The following is a 24,857-nucleotide window of genomic DNA, read 5'->3' on the forward strand; positions in this document are numbered from 1 at the left end:
TTGGGAAGCCCAAGCCCCGTCGGGGCTCCCCTCTCCATTTCCCAGCCAGCTCCAAACTGAAACTCCCTCCAGCTGTCTCACTCAGCTTCCCCCCCAGCTCCTCCCCCAGCCTTTGTGTCCTTTGTCCAGTTTCCCGGGCAGAGGTGTTACCTGGTCTCCAACCCCCCTCCTGGGTTCTCATGTTACATGCTCCGGTATCCTCCCTTCCCCAGTGCAGACAGTTCCAGCAAAACCCCTGCAACCTTCCCAGGTCAATACTTCTCACTCAGTATTCAAAGAATACATCAAGAACATTCCCACTTCGTCACACCCTACTCATTCAAAACTCCCAGGGAATTCAGTGGGAGCTTTGAGTGCATTGGAATTGTGGAACAGAGCCCTAGTTGTTCAGTTCTAACTGGAGTCAGTCTAATTAGTCTGACCTAGCTAAATTGCTCAGGGCTGTGAAAAATTTTGCATCCTGGGCGATGAAGTTAGGTTGACCTAACCTCCTCCGTAGACACGGCGAGGTTGACAGAAGAATTCTGTTGACCTAGCTACTGCCTCTCGAAGAGATGGATTAGCTGCAGCCACGGAAAAACGCCTTCCATCAACGTGGGAAGCACCTACACTATAGCACGGTAGTGTAGGAGCTGTGCTGCTGTAGCGGCTATAGTTTAGACATACCCTTAGTTCCCTCCCTCTCTTCTAAACTTCGCAGGTAATTGGATGGGCATGTTCCCCTAGCCAGCATTTCTCAGCATGGCAGGGAGAGCTGGCGGCACGATGTATCAGGTTTGCACTGGCACGTCACATTCCAGTTCAGTTTGTCTAAGGCAAAGCCGCAGAAAAACCCATGTGGACTAATCTTTGGGTTCCTGTATCCTTCGTGAGATGGAGGTAGGTCTTGGCAATTGTTGATCTTATAGTAATGTCGAGAGAAAGATCATTATAAAACGGACATGGATTTGCAGGGGCAGTCAGTAGTTACATTTCTAATGCTTGTTGCAGAACTGAGAAAAGCTTCTATGAATAAATAAAATCGGCTGGCATGTTTGATTTCAGGGCATCTGTGACTGTGTGGAAAGCTCTGATTTCAGCTCCCCAGATTAAATAAAAGAAATATTCTCAAGCTGGTGAATTGGAGGAGGAATCTGTTATTATCTAATTTGTTATCTTTTCTCCATAGTCTGCTCTTGTATGCTAGGCAGTGCTGCGGCATTAGCAATGATAGTCAGAGTGCTCAGGGAGTAGAGGTGGGGGTCTGGGCATTTTGGGCTCTGTTCCTGGCCATGGAGGGAGAGTGTTTTACAGCAGTGAAGATCTGGGAGTCAGGAGTGGGTTCTGTTCTCTGCTCTGCGAGGTGAATGTGGCATAAGTGGTTAGAGCAACAGGAACTTCAGGTCAGGACTCCTGGGTTCTATTCTCTGTTCAACTCCTTTGCCTCAGTGCACCCATCTGTGATACAGGGCTAATTATAATGACCTAACTCACAAGGCTGTTGCAAGGATCATTAATGTTTGTGAAGTGCTTTGAGATCCTCAACTGAGCAGCGCGATGGAAGAGTAATGTAGCATTGATTACAGGAAGAGCAGGCACCAGCAACAGTAATTCTTGGGGTCTTTGGGGTTGTTCCATCGAGGGCAAAGAGCCTCAAAGGTTCCTCACTATACACACAAGGACCCGTGGTGCATTCACATTATATCATCGAAACCACTTGGTCCCTCAAGGGACACAAAGCACCGCTGTGTGACTGGATCAGAATGGTGACACTTTACAAGCCATTTTGCACAGGTGTCCATCACTACAGAACCTGTGGAGCTCTTTCAGTTGATTAACTGATGTTTTAATAAACGGTCAGTCATTTTATAGACTACTCATGAATGCATGCTCAGTGCACAGTAGGACCCAAACCATTGTACCAGAGAGGCCACAGGGCAGCACAGAATCCTGGGATTCAGGAAGTTCTCAGCTCTCAAGAGAGCTCGCTAAGGACCCAAAAGCAGCTGTCCACCCAAGCTCTGTCCTCTGTCCTCCAGCTTTCCTGTGTCCAAACTGCAGTGACATCGTAACAGCGATAGTAAATCAACGTTGCATAACTGTGCTCCTGCTGTGGCCTTTAAGGTAATGTTTGCTCAGCTTATTAGATGGAGCTTTGTGCCGAACTCCATTCTCCTGGTTCAAACTGTGTTTATAAGAATCATTTTTCCTCCTGCATCCCACATACTCACCAGATGCACACTAACTCTCCATTTCCCCCTTAGCCGCCCTTGGAAAAGAAATGATGGGAAACAAATGGAAGTTTAATTTTGCTTTGACTTGTGAAAGGCTTTCCTCATGTATAAAAAGTGCGGCTTTCAGTAATCCCTCTGTTAAATCCACTGGGCAGTCATTTAGGTTTGCTGGGATTTAAATGGCATTTCCTGTTAATGGTGCAGAAAGCTGTACTGGCCTTTTGCTTAGAAAATAATAACGGGGTTGGTTTTCCCTCTGGGTTGCTATGCATCTGAGACAGAGCAGAGCTTTGTGAGTTGCATTCACCTGAGAGGGGCGGTGTAGACAGCCCCGGACACCATATTCCTCTAGCCGAAGGACAAGTTGCAACATGGGGGGAAGCAGCGCAGGTTACTCCCATGCTCCCCCTGCTGGTATGTTTTAGCCCTGCCCTGGAGAGACCCTCTCCAGAGAGGAGACTTCGGTTTCCCGCCCCATCGACACCATTTTATCTGCTGAGTCTGCCACCACTAGCACCGATGGTAGGCGCTGGGCTGTGGGGTGTCACGTGTCCTCCACTCTCATTGACTCCAGCTGGAGTTGAGGGCACTCAGGGTATGTCTACACTGCAATTAGAAACACACGGCTGGCCCATGCCAGCTGACTTGGGCTTGCGGGACTGTTTTATTGCGGTGTAGACATTCAGGCTCGGGGATCCTCCCACCTCGCAGGGTCCTAGAGCCTGGGCTCCAGCCCAAGCCCAATTGTCTACACCTCAGTGAAACAGCCCTGTGCCATGAGCCTGAGTTAGCTGCCATGGACCAGCCATAGGTATCTAATTGCAGCGTAGACCTACCCTCAGTGCTGCACAGGATAGGCTCAGCGATGGGAGCTGTGGTGATATCGACCTCTTTTCGAAAGGAGTTGGACTAAATCCATTTCACATAAGCCACCAAAGAGCCAGCCGACCTGGGAGACTGGGAGGTAAGATGTCCTGTATCCTGCTGCCAGTTGCCAACCTGGGGAGAGGATAAGAACAAACAATACATGACAGATATTAGTCCCATGGCTCCCTGCACTACTGGAAGGTGATGAACACGGTATAAGAAACTATAGAGAATGGAACAGAACCAAACAAAGAGAACACAAGGCAAAGAAAGGGAGATGCTCAGTTGTCGAGAGCCAGCCAAAAAGCCCAAACCTGGCTGCCTAAAGTTGGGCATCTAAATGGAAATAGCCTGGTTTTTCAGGGGCGCTGAGCCCCCACAGCTCCCATTGGCTTTGATGGGCTTTGGATCAAGCCCTTACTGAAGATTAGACCTAAAATGATAATATTTGTCATGGGCTGAAAATGAAAAACAAAACAACTCCCCAGATGTGGCTGATCGTTATGATTTTAAAACAGCTTTGCCCTGAAAATCTTGTCCTACTGCTGGGTTGTTTTTTTTTATTATTATTATTCCTTTTAGTCCGATTACATCACATGGGCCAGTTGTCCTTTCCTCTCACACACCCACCCACCCCTGGTATCTGCAAAGCCGCTTTCCAAATGGGAACAGTAATTGTCTCCCAGAATACATGACCTGCCACTGGGTCTCAGGTTCCTGCAGAGAACATGGAAGCCAGAAATGAAGTTTTAATGTTCTATAGATTACTGTCCTGCCAAGCACGATGTGGGGCTAGATTTTCCTGGGTGCTTGTGTGTATGATCGTTCCTGCCTGCGCACGTGTGTGAAGCGTGGATTGTTACAAGCTGTCAGGAAAATTAAGGTTTAAGGTCAGCCTGGATCTCAGATTTATTTATCTGACAGTTGTCCCAACGCCTTCTATCTTAAGTACTTAGCTGGCCCCTGCGGTGGTGGAACAATATGTACATTGGGGGTGCTGAGAGTCATTGAACCAAACTGTAAACCCTGGATATCGTGAAAACCACTTCAAGCCAGGGGGTGCAGCAGAACCCCTAGTTCCAGCACCTATGGCTCACCCCCAGCGCTGTAGTATCTGAGCACCTCATGATCTTTAATGTATGTATCTTCCAAACATGCCTGAGAGGTAGAGCAGTGCTGTTGTCTCCATTGCACACATGGGGAACTGAGGCACGGAGGGATTGCGTGACTAGCCCAACATGACACATGGCATCTGTGGCAGCATAAGGAGTGGAACCCGCATCTTTTGAGCCCCAGGGTGGTGTCCTATCTCTGGCCAAGCTTTCTTCACCAAACAGTCAATGAAAGTGGTGTCTGGCCTCAGTGTCTTTGTAAACCTCCCTGAATGGTGGCTGCGTCCCCTTTCCAGCTTACGAAGATGAGCTGCTTTGCTGCTTCCCCCCATGCTGTTTACGCAGTCATCCAGAAGTCGGGTTTTCTCAGACATTTCCCCTCGATTCTGCCATTAGCAGCCAGCCTGCTTGTCCTGTCTCATTATGTTAGCAGCCTTTCAGGGCTGTCCTCACGGCTCCAGCACAAGCTCTCGCTCAGGGGCTTGCAGGCTCAGCGCCCAGGCAGTCTGCGCTGCTCCGGTGTCAGTCTCAGGTCAGGCTGAGGAAGCTGCTTTCTGTGCTAAGCAAGGAACGGAAGTGCAAAGCCTTCCTGCACTGGGGTGTGGGCTAATGGGTCCGGGGAATCCCCCCACTCCACGCTCCTGAGCTGTAGCCCCCGTGGAGGGGAGAAACTGCTTGGAGATTAAAGACTAAGGCTTCATGTTATCCTCCACCATGCACGGCATGTGGAATGGGGAGAGCACCAGCAGCAGTGCCTCTCTAGCGTCATAGCTTAGGGGATGTGGTCTGAAGTAAGAGCTAGGGAGCAGCTCCTCCCTCCACCATGCTCATGTATGTAGCTGTGCAAACCCCCCTCTGAAGTGGGTGATTGCAGCTGTTATCATGGCAGCATGGGTGCCAGGGCTCAGGATGGGGACTCCCAGCTCCTGCAGAGGTTCCTGACTTCTCCGGCCACCCAGAGATCTGCATGAATCTCTGGACATTGCAGCTTTGGGGCACGGAACTGTTTGTCAAGTGCAGACATCCCCTTCTCCCCACAGAGCAATTCAGGGCAAACACCCTGGACTGGATTCTGCCGTGAGTGATGCTAGTGTAAACCCAGAATAACTCCACTGCCTTCAGAGGCATTGAGAGCAGAATTTGGCCCCTCACTGGAAACCCAAGCTGTTTCCTAGTTTCTAGGCGGGTTTTCCTTGCGGAGAGTGGCACGTGGACAAAAAAGCACAGATGTTGCTTTTGTTCTCTGGAAAATGAAGTGTTCTCATTCATGAGCACCCTTGTCAGGTTTATCATTTTAGGGCCTTTTTCTTCTTGTTGTTGCAGAATTAGCTCGTAGCATCCTTAGACAATTGCTAGCTGTCTCAGTCGCTGCTGATTCCTGCCACTGATCTTTTAAAAGTGTTCTTCAATTCTGTTGGAAGTCTGCACCTGAAATAGCTCCACTTTCTATTCAGTCAGAAGATAAACAAACCAGGAACCTAGTCTGGAAACTGAGCCTGCTTAATGGTGTGTAAAGGGAATTGCTTAGTTGGAGACGCCCCGAGACATCAGTGGAGATCCTTGATTCTTGCACGTCCTCCAACACCCTGCCTGGATCTCACCAGAGTCATGGATTAGGGTGATCGTCAAACCCCACTTCCCCACAATGGCAGGATGAGTAGCTATTCAGCTGGTATAAACCGGCATAGCTCCATCGAAACCAACGGAGCCTTACAAACCCTACAAAGCAACAGTGACTTACAAGGCCAGATGCTCAGCGTGTTAAAACTAGTGCAGTGCCCTCTCCTCTGCGTGGGCTATTGGTTATTATTTCAAGGCTCGGGGCTTCGTTGCGAAGAGAAGTAAGGAAGAAGAGCGTCCCTGCCCCAGTGAGCTCACAATTTGGCTGTTTATATCTGTGTAGGAGAGAACAAAGTCAGGACGAGGGGCTTCATTGTAATAGAATTCACACACGAGAGAGAATACCCATTGGCACTAATGGGAGCGGTGCAGAGAGATAAGAGGCAGATACCCATTTGTCAGGTAGAGCAGCCATGGCTGTCAGGGATAAATTTGGTCCGAAGGTGGCCAGCTGCCTGCATTCAGTATTTCAACCAGTTTTAAGTATGTAATCCGCTGGGCTGTTTACACCATCGGGGCAGAGTCAGACAGAGAGACGCTGTCGTCCTGCTGCCTGGTGCAGAGAAGCAGCGTTTTCTTTGCTTCGCTTCCCCCTTCCCCAGGCAGGATTATTCCCTTAGTGCTGCTTTAAAGTGACTTTGCACTGTCTGGCTCTGCCTCATTTCCACATCAACCTTTTAACCTCACTTAATGACATCGGTGCCCCAGGTAATTTAATGAAGCAGCGTGAAATGGGATTTCTTATTAAACGATTAACATAGAAACCCAGCGACTTTGGAGCCGTGACCCCTGATGGAACTTCTCCAGTCGGACGTGCCCTGCTCTTTCTGAAAGAGACAGGAAGCTTGAATAATACATGCCAGGCAGGGTGTGGTACTCCTTTAATCTCCCTTTCGTCAGTGCTGCTGCCTCTTTGATGTGGTGCTTGAGTCCAGGGACGTCTGTCTAAAAAGCGAGCATTAACCATGCTGCTTTGCATTAAGTGCAGTGTAGCTTCCGTGGCTCCATGAGCAATTTGATTTCCCCATCAGAAGGTGTTTGGTGGAGCATCGTCTGGCAGTTCTCAGCATGTCTTCAGGAGCATCTGAGTGCAGTGCTAGGTCTCCGCTAGCATGTTTTGCTCAAACATGCTGTCTCTCTTGCACACATATGGGGAGGGTGGGGGCGGAAACGTATGTGTAGGTAGAGATTAGAGAATTCTCAATAACCCGGGGCTTTTATTCTGGGTAATGCCACGGGGATTGGCTGGCCTTGTCTGTACTTGTGAATAGCCCCGATGCAGTATAAGTGCACCCCTAAGTGAAGATCAGGACATACAGGGGTCAAGTATCAGAGGGGTCGCCGTGTTAGTCTGGATCTGTAAAAGCAGCAAAGAGTCTTGTGGCACCTTATAGACTAACAGACGTACATACAGGGGGTTTGTACTGACTGGGCTGGTCAAGGCTCAACCTGACTCGTAATTAAGAGTAAATCCTGATTATCTCAATAGGTGCAAACCCCTGTAGAGACCTGCAGGCTAGCACCAGTTGTTAGCCACTGTTGTCCAAGTCAGTACAGAAGTGACCCAAACAGCTTCCACAGAGGCGAGTGCGTTGGGTACTGAGATATGGATATAGAGGCCTAATTTTGGCCGCTCAAATTTGAACATATTGGCCTAGGTCTCCTGGGTATTAGTCACTAGTTCGCACTGTTTAGGGACCTAGGCACAGATGTTTAAAGTTATTTAGGGGGTGGCGTGCTCCACATTGCAATGCCTAATTCATTTCGGAGCATAAATCTCATTCCCAAAAGGGATTTCTGAGCCAAAATCCCATTGACAGTCAAGGGACTTTGTCTCCTAAGTGCCTGAATCGCTTTTGAAAATGAGATTTAGGCTCCTAAATCAGTTAGGCGTTTCACTGCTTAGCAAAGCAATGCTTAATACCTTTAAAAACCTGGGCCCTAGGGTATTTTCCATGCATTTGCTGTTGTTCTAGCCTCTTACTTTCTCCCAGCTTTGTGGTCAACTAAGGGCCAGAACATCAGTTGGTGTAAATTAGCATCACTCCACTGAATTAATCTGGCCCAGAAGTTTGGGAATCAGCCAGCCTTCGTGTTAAATGACCCCCCCCCCCCACAGACACACACAGAAGATCCATCTCCAGAACCACTGGAAGCGAATAGATTTTCAGGGCCATCTCCTATTGATGTAGGTTTGTCATGCTGGTGACCTGGAGTATTTTCCAGTGCCCACTTCCCCCCCGTCTCAGCGTGGGCTGTGTACTTGATAAAAAGAGGAATTAAATGACCCAGCCTCGGCCATAATTATGCATTTTACGGAAACAAAGTTGAGCAACTTCTCCAGTTAATTGCTTGAGCCCAGTTTCCTCTTTCAGCTTTCATCGGAGCTTCTATCTTGGGTTGTTTTATTTCTTTTTTTTTAAATTGCTTTTATCCTTTACTGTGTATAGCAATATACAGCTGGAAAAAAAATCCATTTCCTGCAGCTTCCAATTCCTGCCAGCCGATAAGAGACAAGGGTGAAGCCTTCCCTGGGCTCTGGGCCTGGAAAAGGACAGGAGCAACCATATGGCTAAGAATAGCCTGGCAGCCGCAGTTTGTAAAGTCTACGAGGTTTTTTTTTTAAATGTGCTGATCTAATAACGATGAAGCAAGTTTGCGGCTCTCTCCAGGATTGCATATGGGATGAGTTTTGTTCCCGTGGCTTTCTGCCCCCTGCCCCAGTATACAGTAAGGCATCTGAAACAGAGCGATAAATGCTCTGGATGGGTCCCTGGTGTCATTTACAAACCCCAGACTATATTCCCTTGCTGCTCTTGCTTTGCTGGATTCTCCAAGCTGCTCAGCCATGAGGACTGAACTACCATGAGACGGAAGAAGTTGGTGGATCCAGATGAAAAATGGAAGGTACCCTGTAAATGCTGATCTGGGTGGATTGAATGAGAAACCGTTGGTACTGCCAGCAGTAAAAGGCTGAGGGGTTGCTGGGTGTGATCCTGAGATGTGCCAAGTACCTGGCATTCTAAGCTCCTCTAAAGGCCATGCCCAGAAGGAGGTTTCTTATTCTGTTTGTAGGGAGAGAGGTGAATGACAGAGGAAGAATGGGGATATGGTTAAGGCACCAGACTGGAGACCTGGTTTAAATCCCTGGCTCTGCCACAGACTCTCTATGGGACCCCTTGTACTAGTCACTTAATTTCAGTCTGTGAAATGAGGTAACAATCCTTCCTGTGTTAGCTTTTCGGGGCAGGGCTGCTTCTTGCTTCGTGTCTGTACAGCATCTAGCACAATGTGGCCACGACCTTGGTTGAGGGTCTCCCAGTGTGAGCATAATACAAATAATAAAGGGGATACACAGCTGGTCAGCTTACGGGGCATCGGGAAGTCTCGTTGTGAAAAAGGAAGGCAAAGGGTGAAATCCTACTATAAGGTGAGTGCATAACTGGTTGGAAAATTGTTTCCAGAGAGTAGTTATCAGTGGTTCACAGTCATGCTGAAAGGGCATAATGAGTGGGTTCCCGCAGGGATCGGTTCTGGGTCTGATTTTGTTCAGTATCTTCATCAATGATTTAGATAATGGCAGAGAGAGTACACTTATAAAGTTTGCGGACGATACCAAGCTGGGAGGGGTTGCAAGTGCTTTGGAGGATAGGATTAAAATTCAAAATGGTCTGGACAAACTGGAGAAATGGTCTGAAGTAAATAGGATGAAATTAAATAAGGACAAATGCAAAGTACTCCACTTAGGAAGGAACAATAAGTTGCACACATACAAAATGGGCAATGACTGCCTAGGGAGGAGTACTGCAGAAAGAGATCTGGGGGTCATAGTGGATCACAAGCTAAATATGAGTCAACAGTGTATGACTCATTATTATGAGTGTAATGCTGTTGCAAAAAAAAGCAAACATCATTCTGGGATGTATTAGCAGGAGTATTGTAAGCAAGAAATGAGAAGTAATTCTTCCACTCTACTCCGTGCTAATTAGGCCGACACTGGAGTATTGTGTCCAGTTCTGGGTGCCACATTTCAGGAAAGATGTGGACAAATTGGAGAAAGTCCAGAGAAGAGCAACAAAAATGATGAAAGGTCTAGAAAACACGAGCTATGAGGGAAGATTGAAAAAAATGGGTTTGTTTAGTCTGGAGAAGAGAAGACTGAGAGGGGACATGATAATAGTTTTCAAGTACACAAAAGGTTGTTACAAGGAGGAGGGAGAAAAATTGTTGTTCTTAACCTCTGAGGATAGGACGAGAAGCAATGGGCTTAAATTGCAGCAAGGGAGGTTTAAGTTGGACATTAGGAAAAAGTTCCTAACTGTCAGGGTGGTTAAACACTGGAATAAATTGCCTAGGGAGGTGGTGGAATTTCCATCATTGAGGATTTTTAAGAGCAGGTTGGACAAACACCTGTCAGGGATGGTCTAGATAATACTTAGTCCTGTCTTGAGTACAAGGGACTGGACTAGATGACCTCTCGAGGTCCCTTCCGGTTCTATGATGCTATCCTGGCCCCATGGAAGTAGATGGCAAAACTCCCACTGACTTCACTAGGCTAGGATTGCACCTAGAAATTTAAAAAAAACAGTAAAACTCCCTCCAGAGTATATTGCAGCAGGTGGATTTCAATCTTGTGGCAAACAGTTTGTAATTCAATGACATTCTTGCTCCTAGTCTGTTACCGTATATAACAATTATGGCATGATGTTATTATTGGCCAAGGACCAGGGCTTTGAAAAACATACCAGTAGGGGAGGGGACACAGGCTTTCTCTGCATCTTCAAAGGTCTTTGCAGGTCTTAACAATACACCTCTACCCTGATATAATACTGTCCTCAGGAGCCAAAAAATCTTACTTTGTTATAGGTGAAACCGCATTATATTGAACTTGCTTTGATCTGCCGGAGCATGCAGCCCCGCCCCTCTGGAGCGCTGCTTTACTGCATTGTACCTGAATTCATGTTATATCGGGTCGTGTTATATTGGGGTAGAGGTGTATCTTTAGAAATCGAGGCCTTTATAACACCCCAAAAAGGGGAATTGCCATTCTCCCCTCCCTCCACTCATTTGTAATCTCTTTCTTGGCCATGGATGGGGGCAAGAACTGAAGAAGGAACATGTCTGATTTTAGAGAAAATGCTTTATTTCTATGTACACCTCTACCCCGATATAACGCCACCCGATATAACATGAATTCAGATATAATGCGGTAAAGCAGCGCTCCGGGGAGGCGGGGCTGCACGCTCTGGCGGATCAAAGCAAATTCAATATAACGCGGTTTCACCTATAACGCGGTAAGATTTTTTTGGCTCCCAAGGACAGCGTTATATCAGGGTAGAGGTGTATAGTCAAAGATCATCTCAATCCTCAGCATAAGGCCTGTCGGTACTGGTGCAAAGCCCCAGTGTAGATGTGCTGCACCAGGGTTAAACAGGGAAATTTGTACTAGTGCAAGCCACAAATTTGACACAATGCATTTGTGCTGGGGGTTTACACCCATGTAGCTACTACACTGCTACAACTATCCCCAGCATGGATGGACCCTTAATCTTCTCCATCCTTTGGTCTCCAAAAGCGCCCTTTGAGTTCCCTAGAAGTATCCACATGCTGCACATCCCATTGCAAATTCGAGCTACCTTTACCTAGTAGCGCTAGCTGCAAGGAGCCATGCATGGACCCGACAGAAGGACTGGCTGGTCACTGTGTGGATGGACCACTGCAGCCTGGGGAGTAAAGCATCCAATGGAACAGTGCAGATCACCTCCTAAGCCTGATCTTCTGGGCCCTCTGCGTGCTGAACTTCCATTGAAGTCAATGGGTGTTCCATGCAAGATCAGACTCTCTATTATTTTTATAGCACCATAGGTGCTCATGAGACATCACAGATATATAGGAAGACAAGGTCACTGGGTCCAGGAGCTTATTGTCTTAAGGCCGGTTTCTGCTTCCACTGAATTCATTAATAGAGGGGTCCATATGGTTAATATAACAGTAACCCATGGAGGAGAGGAGAATCAACAGTAAACAACAGAGGCAAATCCCTTCCTAGTAATGAAATCTGTGCTTGTCTCATCCACGTCTAGGACATGTCACTGTTATTAAACCTTTACGTGCAGTCTCTAGAGAACGCGCCACTCCTCCTGTGCAAGATGCTGGTGATAATGTATTCCAAAGTAACGAGCTATCAAAATTATACTGTACTAAAGGGTCATTCGGTGACAATGTGATGGAAATTAGAAATCAGGCCGTGTCTGCCAACAATATTTAATTGTTTGCCAACTCTTCTTTAGAAGCTGGAAGCCATTTATGCGTCACTTAGATTTGCATAACAATTTGCATAGAAAACTCAGTTACTGGAAGATGTGTGGTTTTCAAATGGGAAGGCAGTGTGCTTTAGGCATTTCAAACTGGGGACAAGCCTGGTTTCTATTCCTGGCTAAACCCGTAACTTTTTTATGTGGCCTGTGGCTAGTCACTTCCCCTCGCTGTGCCTCAGGGTGTCTGTCTGTGAAATGTAAGTTAAAGCGCTCCTTTCCCTCCTGGCTGGATGTGAGGGGTTGAGAATGTTTGTGAAGGGATCTGGAATCCCATTTAGGGTGACCGGATGTCACGATTTTATAGGGACAGTCCCGATATTTGGGGCTTTTTCTTATATAGGCTCCTATTACCCCCCACCCCTGTCCCGATTTTTCACACTTGTTATCTGGTCACCCTAATCCTATTACAGAAGAAGGTGTCACTGTCTGACAGTGGCCAATGCCAGGTGCTAGAGAGGGAAAACTGACTCACTGAATAGCTTCAGGCCAAATCACTGCCCCTCTCGGAGCATCCATTTCCTCCTCAGGAAAGTGGAGAAAATGTTACTTCCCCACCTTTGCAGCTTAGGAGGAAATTGTGCTAAACCTTGTTAGAACTCTCAAAGCAGTAACTCTTAGATGATGAGAGGAGACAGATCCTGAGTACGAGATGTTAGAACCTGAAATGCTTCCAAACTTATAACTTTTTTCAATGATATTTTCCCCAGATGGTTTGGATTTGCAAATCTAGTAAAACACCGGAGCATCTAGCATGCTATCCTTGCATTGAACGAGGGTAAAATGTCAGCGGCAAGCTGTCCTGTGAAAGGTGACCTTAGAGCAAAAGCTTACTCAAAGAATAGCCTATCTGCTGTAAGGGTACCCAGTTGAACAGTTTGTTGCAGCATCTTCTCACTGGCTTCTACAAATGGTGCCAGTAATGGTTTTACTGGTGGGAAACATCTACCAGGAACCAAGCTGCTTCTCCCTCTCTCTCGTCTTTCTCTGTCTCTGTTTGTTCATTGCTATGGAACCGGAGGCTCCCCCCACTCCCCAGGTGTATTGTTTTTAGACCCCTCTATTCAGACTTCTTCTCCTTTCTCTTTGCTCCCAGCTGGACAAAGGGGACGTGAGCACACTTAGTCTGCCTTCCAACGCCAGCTATGGCGACGCCGACATCAGCAACATCTGCTTGGATGTCCCAGATGGCACCCCAGACCCGCACAGGACGAAAGCTGCCATCGACCACCTGCACCAGAAAATCCTCAAGATCACCGAGCAGATCAAGATTGAGCAGGAGGCTCGGGACGACAACGTAGCCGAGTACCTGAAACTGGCCAACAACGCTGACAAGCAGCAGGCCTCCCGCATCAAGCAAGTCTTTGAGAAGAAGAACCAGAAGTCGGCCCAGACCATCGCCCAGCTCCATAAGAAGCTTGAGCACTACCACAAGAAGCTAAAGGAGATTGAACAGAACGGGCTCTCCCGACAGCCCAAGGATGTCTTCCGGGACATGCACCAGGGCCTCAAGGATGTGGGGGCCAACGTCCGGTCCAGCATCAGCGGCTTTGGAGGCGGGGTAGTGGAAGGCGTCAAGGGAAGCCTGTCGGGTTTGTCCCAGGCCACCCACACGGCTGTGGTCTCCAAGCCCCGGGAGTTCGCCAGCCTGATCCGGAACAAATTTGGCAGCGCCGACAACATCGCCCACCTCAAGGACACTCTGGATGACGGGCACCCCGAGGAGGCCTCGAGGACTCTGAGCGGCAGCGCCACCCTGGTGTCCAGCCCCAAGTACGGCAGCGACGACGAGTGCTCCAGTGCCACCTCGGGATCGGCAGCGGGCAGCAACTCAGGGGCAGGGCCCGGCGGCTTGGGGAGCCCCAAGTCCAATACCCTGGACAGTCACCATAATAACTTTGACACCATCCTGGAGGAGCTCCGGGAGATTAAGGACAGTCAGTCGCACCTGGAGGACTCGATGGAGGATCTCAAGGCGCAGCTGCAGAGGGACTATACCTACATGACGCAGTGCTTGCAAGAGGAGCGGTACAGGTAGGGCCAGCCCCAGTGCAGCTGTGTGTGAGCGCGTGCGTGAGTGCCACCTTCCTGCCTCTGCAAGGCTGTTCCTACGGGGCTCACACCAGTGGGCCTGCATCTCCATTGGTCCTTCATAGCATTGCTATTTTATATGTAGTTCTTCTCAATTCGTTGTGCAGAGCTGTTCAGTTAAAGCAAATGCCTTCAACGCCCACTGCCACAGTGCTTGTGAGCAACCCTGCAATAACAAACCAACGTGCGCAGCTCCTGTGCACCCCCTGAGCAACTCTACCGTGACAAAGCCGTGTATGCAGCCTGGCCCTCAGAAGCAACCCTACAATAACAAACCGCTGTGCACACTTGAACAACAATAACAAATAAGTGTGTGTGCACAGAGGTCGAGGATATTGGTAAGGAAGTAGATTCACGTTTCAAGCTTCCCAGTGTGGAAAGTAATTGATTTACTGCAATGATGCCACACACCTTGACAGTGTCTTTGAAGAAACAAAAAATTGGGTGTTACTGAGAGCACTTGACTTTTTAGGGGGATGTAAATTCCAATATATTTTACTAGTGAGGGGGCACTATAGTTTAAACTCACAAACCCAGCTACAAAGGATTATTGAATAAGGTGGATCCTGGGATGGTCTATTGGCCATTTTGTGGGTCACAGATCAAAAAAAAGGCTGAGAACCACGGGTTTAAGGAATGAAACAAAGCCGAGCCATTCAAAAGGGCAAATCTAGTGGTGAAAGGCTCTGTACATACTGCAGTACCTGAGCGTTCTGTTTTCCATGGGAAGTGGAATCCTGGGACTCTGTTCCCATTAGGGAAAGGAACCAGCATTTGTTACATTGATCCCGGCAAGCTCCCATGTAGCCTCCACGTTGAAGAGTCAGGCTCTGTCTGTTTAGCTGTAGGATCTCCCAGCAGCCAATAGTCCTAAAGGAATCCCGTGATGCTTCCCCTCTGCCAGTCACCCTGAGAAAAAAGGCTATTTGCTATTTATAAGAGGCAAGAGGAAATGCATCACCTTGCTCGACAGACAGTGCCAGCCCTCTCAACTCTTGGGAATAGGAAATAAGGACCAGCTTCTGAAGGGGGCATTTGCTTGGGCTTTCTTTGTTTAGATCATTTTGGCTGAGGACAAAAGCTGAAACCTTGTTTAAAAATACTTCTTCAGCTGAGAGCCTGTGTGAGAGTTCACACGTTACAGATGTACGGGCTTGTGATGTCATTGGGGTTCCTTTCTTTCGCCAGCCCTGCTATTTGAAGTTTCTTCCAAGCCCTTCTCAGTAGCTGGAAAATGTCCTGAAATATCCTTGCCAATGTCAGAGGAGATGGAAATAAAACACCATGTTCCCAAATCCAGATAGTCCTAAGTGGCCAGAGAAACTCCCCTCCCTTCCTTCCTCCCCCCTCCCACCTCCAACAAAGGGGACCAGGGGTAAGGGTCACAGAGCCTCTCTCATCTACTAGAGTTTGCTGGTCTGAATGCAGCCTAGGGACCCAGGTCCAGTAGGAAAGCCATTGCCATCTGATGGCCCATATGAAGCGAGGTGGGGGTGCAGCTCAAGTGGCAGCCACCCCTGTTGTGGGCACTTGGATGGCAGTCTTGACACAAAGTCCAAGGACTGAATGGGTGATGAAGGCAGCTGATCTGCCCTCTTATCCTTAGAGATCAGGGCTAAGGCACTGGGCTGAATTCGTACTGCTGTTGCCCGTGCTATGCCTCTTCTGTGGATAAGATGGGGTGGAAGGTTCGCTTCTCCCATCCCATTAGACACAAGGTCCCCTTCCAACACATTTCATCTCAGAGAGGGAAGCATGGGAGATGCTTAGGAGCTGGGTAACCAGGAGATTCTGAAGCTCCACTGACCTCTGGTTTCAGGGCCATTTGAGTTCCTTCCACAGCGAAGGGAATGCTGGAGAATCCAAGATAGCTGCTTCTGAGAGCGAGGCCAGCTCCTCGGGGACTGCAGCACAAACCAGGCATCCGAGAGACAAAACAGAAGAGAGATGAAATAAACTCCACGTTATCGATCGCTGCATGCACTCAGCCTCCTCTCTCTGCTTCTAATCTGCATCCCTCAAAGTGTCCATCTGTGAACTCCAGGCAGCACTGGAACCTGTCCTATTTGTTTTAGGCTCCATAGCGCCATTGCTGTGTGGAGTGCTTCAATTGCTTGACACCCAAAGTCATTTCCATGTCATCCAAGTCACCTCTATATGCTGGATATCTGGGGCACCAGTGAGGTTTGGGCTGGGGCGGGGAGTTAGAGTTAATGGAATCTGAATTTGATGGAAACAGACTGTTCTCCTTGCATGATAGGAGAAAGATGAGTCAAATGTAATAACCCGTCTGCCTGCATTCACACCTTCCCCATGCACCTTCTCCCCCCCGCCAGATACGAACGCCTGGAAGAGCAGCTGAATGACCTGACTGAGCTCCACCAGAATGAAATGACCAACCTGAAGCAAGAGCTAGCCAGCATGGAGGAGAAGGTGGCCTATCAGTCCTACGAGAGGGCCAGGGACATCCAGGTATGGGGACTCGGAGAGCCCACACCACCATCCTTACTTAGCTGAACTGGTGTCCTTTTGCAGATGAGATAGGAAAGGGGCGGTGGGGTGGGGTGGGGGGCAGATTTCTGCAATGGGAGAAGGGACACTACATGTCTTGGGGGGAAGTGTGGGGCTAGTACCTGAACGATCAAGGGGATCCCGCTTTCAAGGAATGAGCTATCACCCTCCAAAGCGGTCACTTGCTGTGATACACTCTTCAGAGACAGAGAGCCCAGAGGAGACGGCAATGGGATAATTTAGCCATGACCCTCAGAGACTCTTAGTCTGGTAGGGAGCTGCATGGCTCACGGGACTGGTAATGGACTACTGATGGCTGTTCAATGGCCTGCATAAAATGTGCCTGCAGCGTGTGCAGGTCCTAGTGAACTAAATTCACTTTGAACATGAGGAAAACACAGGGTGTTTCTGGAAACAGTGCAAAGGTCCAAGTGACTCACTTAGCAGCTGGGCAGAGCAGCAGAGGGGCTCATTGCAGGAAACATGGAGTCACAGAAATATAGGGCTGAAAGGGACTCCAGAGGCCATCTAGTCCAGCCCCCTGTGCTGAGGCAGGACCTAGTAAATCTAGACCATCCCTGACAGGTGTTGGTCCAACCTGTTCTTGAAAACCACCAATGTTGGGGATTCCACAACCTCCCTTGGAAACCTGTTCCAGAGCTTAACTACCCTGAGAGTTAGGAAGCTTTTCCTAATATCTAACTTAAATCTCCCTTGCTGCAGGATAAGCCCACTCTTGTCCCACCTTCAGTGGCCGTGGAGAACAATTGATCACCATCCCCATTATAACAGCCCTTAGCATATTTGAAGACTGTTCTCAGGTCCCAGCTCAGTTTTCTTTTCTGAAGACTGAGCATGCTCAAGTTTTTTTAACCTTTCCTCGTAGGCCAGGTTTTCTAAACCTTTGATCATTTGCGTTGCTCTCCTCTGGACTCTCTCTCCAGTTTGTCCACATCAAGTGTAGCACCCAGAACTGGACACAGCATTCCAGCTGAGGCCTTACCATTGACAAGTAGAATGGGACAGTTACCTCTCAGGTCTTACACACAACATTCCCGTTAAAACCTACAGGAGCAAATGCCAGCTCCCAGCTTTGGTCTGGTTTCCAGAGGTGCTCAGCTGCCACTTCTCTCTGGAGCACCTCTGAAAACAGGGCTGCTGGGGTCTTACGGACAGCACCAGAGAGGCCATTGAAATCTATGCATCTGTCAGTCCGTCTGTCTACCTGTCGGGGTTTTTGTATTGCACCCATTACTGGAGGGACTGATCAGAAGTGCTCCGTTAGGACTGTCACATCGCAGTGCTCTTTGCATTGTCACCTTTCAGGTGTCAATAATATACAGGCCATTTATCAGAGGCCCCCAGTGAGTGGATTTGACTGTAGCTGTTCAGCACAATCTGCAGGGGGACTGTTCTGCCCCCATGTGGCAATTAGGGGAACATCCCAGTGGAATTGACTATATTTGATGCTCAGGTTTTATTCAGCCTTTGGAAAAAATAGCACATATATTGTGGAAGGGAAGCAAATACATTTCACGTGAATTAAGAGCAAACCAAGCAAAATGCAAATCTGCAAAGCAGTGGAAGAGCTCTGTGCTTTCCTTACACGCATTGCACCCTCTTCACCAGGCACGTGTGGGTAGACAGAGCTGTATCTCTGCTCTCCCTACTGCATTGTGCATACTATATACTCCCTCTTGCTCTAATACCTCTGTCTAATGCTTAGAATTAGCGGGTTCATGTGGAAGCAGGTGGGGAAGGTTTGGAGGGAGGAGTATTTTGCCCTGTGCACCAGGGTCCCATCAACCAGGGATCCTAAAATGGAGTCTTGCAACTGGCTTATTTCTTACTTGGGGTTTTCTAACTATCGTACACCTTCATTGTAAGGCTCTTCAGGGTGATGCTTTAAGTGGTACAAGATCGCCACATCAGAACCCTAATAATAACTCTACTTTGCACAGCGATAGCTCCCATCATCAACGGATCTCAAAGCACTTTGCAAATGTTAATTGAGCCTGACAACCTCCCTGAGGTAGGTGAACAACACTCCGCTATTCCGGGTGGGTGTGCTGAGGCACACAGCATTGTTTAAGCATCTTGTCCCAAGGTGTCATAGCCAGGAACAGAAACAAGGAGTGCTGTGCTCTCACCTACACTTCCTCACTGAGTTGAGTACAGAACCCAGGCATCCTGGCTTCCCAGCCTCCCCTCTCTCACAGAGATAGGCACAGAACCCAGGAGTCCTGGCTTCCCAGCCTCCCCTCTCTCACAGAGATAGGCACAGAACCCAGGAGTCCTGGCTTCCCAGCCTCCCCTCTCTCACGGAGATAGGCACAGAACCCAGGAGTCCTGGTTCTAGCCACCAGACAGCACACACTGCCACACAATGTAGCTGCTACACTGTGGTGCCCTACCCTGTGGCCAAACTAACCCTGGTTCACGTCTACCTCTGCAGGAAGCGGTGGAGTCGTGCCTCACCCGTGTCACCAAGCTGGAGCTCCAGCAGCAGCAGCAGCAGGTGGTGCAGCTGGAAGGGGTGGAGAACGCCAATGCCCGGGCCCTGCTGGGCAAATTCATCAACGTCATTCTGGCCCTCATGGCGGTGCTGCTCGTCTTCGTCTCCACCATCGCCAACTTCATCACTCCCCTCATGAAGACCCGCATGCGCATCCTCAGCACCGCCCTGTTGTTCCTCTTCCTCCTCTTCCTCTGGAAGCACTGGGACTCCATCACTTATTTCCTGGAGCATGTGTTGCTCCCCAGCTGATTCCCTGGGGCAGCATTCCATTTTCCTACTGAGAAAACAGGAAAGGGATGGGGGAGAAACTGGAGCCTTCCATAAAATGTCTTCATTCATTCAGTCAGTCTGGTTTCCCACCCCCTGCACCCATCCGTATTCACATCCAGCATCCTCATTGTGGCCAGGAGCATGGCCTGTTGAGCCAGGGTTGTTCACTCCTCCGTGAAGCCCTGGAAGGTGAGGATGGAGAGAGCGATGGAGAGTTTGGAAGAAGCCTGTAACTGACATGTTCTTGGTTTGTTTGTTTGTTTGTTTTTTAAATGACATGATCGTAATAGTCTCTGGGCACGAGGCTTTCTTTACATGCCAGTCGCCACCAGGACTGTAATTTAAAAGCTTTGTATCCAGAGCAGAGTTTGCCTTCAAACCCAGCCACCGGGAAACTTTCTCTAGAGCGAGGAGAGGTTTTTTCTTAAAGACAAGGCTGGCGAAAAGCTCATACCTGGGATCCAATAAAGAAATCAATAGCAAGAGGAAGAAGTGGAGCTCAAGTGAATATTCTAATGTTTCTGCTCCCGGGAGAGCTTGCATATTTGATGAAGCAGAATGTACACATCACACCAGCTTCTCCAGACCAGATGCACATGCATTCTCGTTACCAAACAGCTGACAAGCCAGACGCAGAATTGGGGTTGCTATTTATTATTAGGATGGCTTCCTCTGCACAGCCGATCATTGGCGTGTGGCCAGTGGATACCAGTTCTGGTTCCAATCAGGAAACGCGTACACTTCTGGCACAGGTGAAACACATTGTGTTGGCTTTTGTTTTTTTCTCCTTTGGCTTTCATTTGATCTCTTCAGGAGCACGTGGACCTTCCAAGATTGCACCTACGAAATTTACAATCTACACAAAGTGTTGTGCGCATGTTTTAATTTATTTCGAGATTCTGTTTCCATTTGTGAATCGAGCGTGGGGGTAAAACGCAGCTGCTATCACAGCCTCTGTGTCTCTAAAGAAGACAGAGCATGTTGTCTCAAAAGTTTCTTGAATGGTTTCATATTTATGTGTGTGTGTGTATGTATACACACACACACACACACAATCACATCCTCTCCTGTTGCAATTGGGTGTAGCTCCAGTGACTTCAGTGGAGCTGCACCCCAGTTTACAGTCACAGAGAATTTGGCCATTTGTCTCTTTGAGGCTCATTCCTGCTTTCCTGACACAGCCAGAACTTCCACGGATGCTCGTGGTGTACTAAAGAAGTCAGTGGATGTGGTGGGTGTGGCATGGAATGCAGGATTGAGTGCTTGGAAGGAGGGATTGTCATAAGTAGGTGAACAGCCAGTCACCTCTGTCCATTAAAGGAAAACTGCCTGCATTGTCTCTCCCCTGGTTTCTTGGGCCTTGACACCGAGAAGGTGGTATGGGCTTGTCCATGCTATCTTTTGGTTTCTCAGCTGAACACCGGGGACATGCTGTGGCTTTGGAGTGTAATGATCTAGCGAGGAAATTCATTCCTGGTCTAACTTAATTGACCAGTGAATCCTAGCTAGGATTACTCCAACAGGCAGAAGTGCAAGGATCCCATTTGTATGATGCAAAGGTCAGTTATGCAAATGATATGCAAAAAGCACGGCTCATAAAGGACATGCTGGCATTTCCTGTTCCAGATCTTTGTCTGTGTATGATCCTTGCACCTTTGCCAGAATGGATGCATGATAAAGAATAAATGACTAGAGCGTGGACGGACTGGGAGAAGGAAGCATTAGGCCTGATTCCCTCCACATTGTGCAGACACATCTGTGCAAAGTAGGTGTGAAACATTCCTGTTCTGATGTAGCGTGGTCCTGGTGCGAAGGGTGGCACAGGGTACAACGTGGTGGAGAATCAGACCCCAGGAGTTCTTTAACTGATAGCTTGCTTCCCTCCTCATGGCAATCCTTCCTGCAAGACATTTACAAATGCCCGTTCAAAAACTCCAACATCCTTTTGCCTTTTTCCGTGCCAGTTATGAAGGATGAACACATGTGGGGTGTCCACTTATCAAATATGGTCACCTAAGCTTGGCTCCTGCATTTCTGCCACTCGTACCAGCACCTAGAACTGGGTCCAGGAACCTCGAGTGTCCATTTGAGTTGGGCACTTGAGGTTAAGATATGGACTGAGAACATTTGGGCAGTGGGAGGGGGCACGCCTGCAATAACACCCCACCATGTTTGGCTTTGGTGTTGGGTGGTGGAGACTGCTCTTCAGAATGATCAGCCGTATACTGCAGAGACCTCCGTTGGAAAAGCTCAGATGAAATGTACGAGCAACACTCTGAGCCTTCTCGGAGACTGGGGGGGGGGTGAGCCCCAACCTCTCTTTTATACATCTATTTATTTTCTATTTTTGTAAGGATTTAGCTGGAGTTAACATTCCTGATTTTATCAATTATCCAAGGAAACTCGGATTCTGTTGAAAACGGTGAGCTAATTTATCTATCGACATTAGGTTTGATATTCTCAGACCCAAGGGGCAGAAATCTTAATACACTGATAATTCCAAATGGCTACAACTTATGGCCCAGATTCAGAATAGTGTCCTGCTTCAGGACAGCATGTAGGCAGATGCTCAACTTTAAACACTTGCTAAAGTCTCTTTGAAGTCTGTAGGATTTAAACACACTCTTAAGTGCTGTCCTGCAGAAGGACAATCATAAGCACATGTTTTAAATGCTTTCATGCACTGGGGCCTAAAAATCAAGGTTCTGGTTCCCCTTTCACTGGGGTAGCTCCACGGACTTCAGCAGAGCATCCGCCTGGATTAGGCAACAAGCTAAAGTTTTTCATGGCAAAGAGACAGTTGAAAAAGACAATCTAGTGAACGGGCTGCTTGCCTTTCCACAGCACTGACAGCTTGTGAACTTCTGTACTGGGGTGGGGGGGTCTGATTAATTGGGCAAAGGGTTAAGCTCCTTTCTGGGGGCCTGATTGTTTTTTCACACTAATGTAAATAAGAAGTTACAATGGTATTTTTGTTTGTATTTCAGTAACACCTACAGGCCCCAAATCAAGTTCCGGGCGCCATTGTGCTGAGCAGACATGTAGGAAGAGAGTCCCTGCCCCAGAGAGCTTACAGTTTAAACAGGACAGACACACGAATGGGAGGAGAGGCGAAGGGAAGTGGCTTGCTTAAAGTCACCCAGTAAGTTAGTTGCAGAATTGGTAATAGAAACCAGGTTTCCTGCATCCTAGGTCAATGTCCTACCCCCTGGACCATGCCACCCCTCAAGCAGCTCTTTACATGTGCAAAAACAGTTTGAGATCATGGTTTGCAACAGTGATAAGGAGGGACCATCCCTTCTGCAGAGATGACCACTAACTCCTGAGTCGGCTCTCAGTTAGGCTGCAGCACCACTTACTGCTGCCACGGTCACATGTGCTCCACCAGGAGCAAGGAGAGGAAGAGGGGCCCTTTAACCCCTCCATTGTTTCCTCCCCTTCTCAATAAGCCATGCCCTCTATTTCCCTGGTGCCTCAGGACCCACATGCTGACCTGATCCCCTCCTCCTGCAGCTAGAACACTGACAGAGCATGAGGCATTTCCATGCAATCAGCCACTCCCCTGCTGCCCAATGGATGAGAATCTGTGGGATCTTTCTGCCTGTCCATCGTTCTAAAAGCATCATCCATCCCTAATCCAATCACTGTCCGCATCACTGTACAGGCTGCATGGACAGTGCTACCACCTGGACCAGTGGTTCACCAATCACTGTGGTCTCTGACTGCTTCCACAGAGATACCCCTTGTCCGCTGCATTATGAGCTGCACCAAAACTATAAAGGAACAGGCAAAACAGAACCCTAAGGCAGACTTCCATGCTACCCTCCAAACCCACTTCTCCTCAGGAGCAAGGCCCACCTGAGTCAAAGTATAGCTCTGCTGTTCCTGCACACACTGCCTCTGGTCAGTCGTAGCAGAAACAGGAGAAGAGGACCTTGCTTCACATGTATTTTAATGGCTGGTTGTTTCACTGGCGGAATGTAGTTTCAAAGACTTGGTGACAAGCATTTAGATGGCTGGCATCAAACATGCCATCGGCAGCATTTAGAGGCTGAACTAAATCTGGGATGGAACATGTTGATACATAAATGGAGGACGTTTTGAAGGCGAGATGTAGTGGAGATTAGACTTGGGAGGTGCAGGGCCTGATTCGCCCTTGCCCTGCCCTGCGTCTCATCATTTACCTCCACGCCAAGTGAGGGGGAAGTGCCACTCAACCAGAACAAGAGCGTGGTCTAGCCACTTTGCACTAGTGCAAATTATGACAAGATGCAAGGCAGCCTCAGGCCCACGCATTGGGTGGCTGGGGCTAAATCTCCTCTTACCCCACACTTGTCCACTGACTGCTCCTGATTTACAACAGTAGAAAATCAGAATCAGGCCCCCTGCTGTCCCTTATGGAAATATGGGCAATTGCTGACCACTGGCTCTTCCCATCTAAGTGTCAGAGACGCGCCATAGAAGGCAAAAAGGCACAGGGGACAGAGTGGAAGGGTTGCTAACCTGGTGGTGGTGATCAGGCTGCACCGTAGAGCTCCCCAAGTTTCATTTGGCTGACAGGTTTCCCTCTCTTTATCTCTAAGCACTGGTTTAAAAGGGCAAGCCACAGCTGTTTTGAGCAAACGTATCTTCTCGGGTCTGCACAGGATTCAAGAATGGGGGGAGGCCAAAACCAAACTAACAAAAAAAAACCTTTTAAGAAAGCCTCCGAATCACCTCCAGTCACCAGAGCTCCTAGTCAACACTTGAAAGTTAGGTCGACCTAGCTACATGACTCAGAGCTGTGGAAAATTTCAAAGCGCTGAGCACCTGTTAGGTCATCCTAACCCCCAGCGTAGACACAGCAGGGTCTACGCTACAGCAGAGCACCATAGCTGTATCACTGCAGCAGTGGAAGCACAGACATACCCTTAATGTTGTTGGAGGCAGGCAGGCTTTCTCCCTTTTCCTGAGGCACCAGACCAGGGGAGGAACCACTTAACTAAGATCATAAGCTCCTTACTTCAGAGCAACCAGATTTACATTCAGAAACAGCAAAGTTTCTAGGGCCCAAGACAGGTTAGTGACCTGGGGAACCTGCAGCAGACAACATAACTGCTGATCTTCTCTCTCTTAGCAGCCCAGCTGCCTCCTTTTCCTGTTTATGTAGCCAAGCCACAAGGGTGGGGCAAGGTGCTCCTTCACTGTGTCCAGCCTGTCTTGGCTGTAAACGCCAGACTGTCTCTTAAAGGGGTAGTACTACTCCCTATCGCTGTCTGTTTTATAATATATCATTATTTGTATTATGGTAGCAACCAACTGAGATCAGGACCCCCATGGTGCTAGATGCTGTACATACCCA

At 48.4% G+C, this 24,857-nt stretch overlaps 1 protein-coding gene and 1 long non-coding RNA gene across 4 annotated transcripts in view; one reads left to right on the forward strand and one right to left on the reverse strand.

Moving 5' to 3' along the window:
• Positions 1–19,523, forward strand: part of TMCC2 (transmembrane and coiled-coil domain family 2) — a 70,770-nt gene extending 51,247 nt beyond the window's left edge. For 2 of the 3 annotated variants that reach the window (XM_039535754.1, XM_039535755.1), the window contains 3 exons: positions 13,223–14,160; positions 16,554–16,689; positions 19,184–19,523. In XM_039535754.1, the coding sequence (XP_039391688.1) occupies positions 13,223–14,160; positions 16,554–16,689; positions 19,184–19,495 (1,386 nt within the window). In that variant the 3' untranslated portion in view covers positions 19,496–19,523. Of the gene's footprint in view, positions 1–8,151; positions 8,720–13,222; positions 14,161–16,553; positions 16,690–19,183 lie in introns of those variants that run through there. The other variant, XM_039535756.1, reaches the window with a different exon arrangement.
• LOC120403878 lies at positions 1,327–24,559 on the reverse strand. The gene is made up of 3 exons (XR_005597773.1): positions 24,425–24,559; positions 19,207–21,416; positions 1,327–3,212 (listed from the first exon to the last, which is right to left on the reverse strand). It is a non-coding gene; the product is annotated as an uncharacterized LOC120403878 (long non-coding RNA).
• Positions 24,560–24,857: the final 298 nt, after the last annotated feature.

Source organism: Mauremys reevesii, linkage group 4 (genome assembly GCF_016161935.1).
Source record: "Mauremys reevesii isolate NIE-2019 linkage group 4, ASM1616193v1, whole genome shotgun sequence".
NCBI classification, from domain to species: domain Eukaryota; kingdom Metazoa; phylum Chordata; order Testudines; family Geoemydidae; genus Mauremys; species Mauremys reevesii.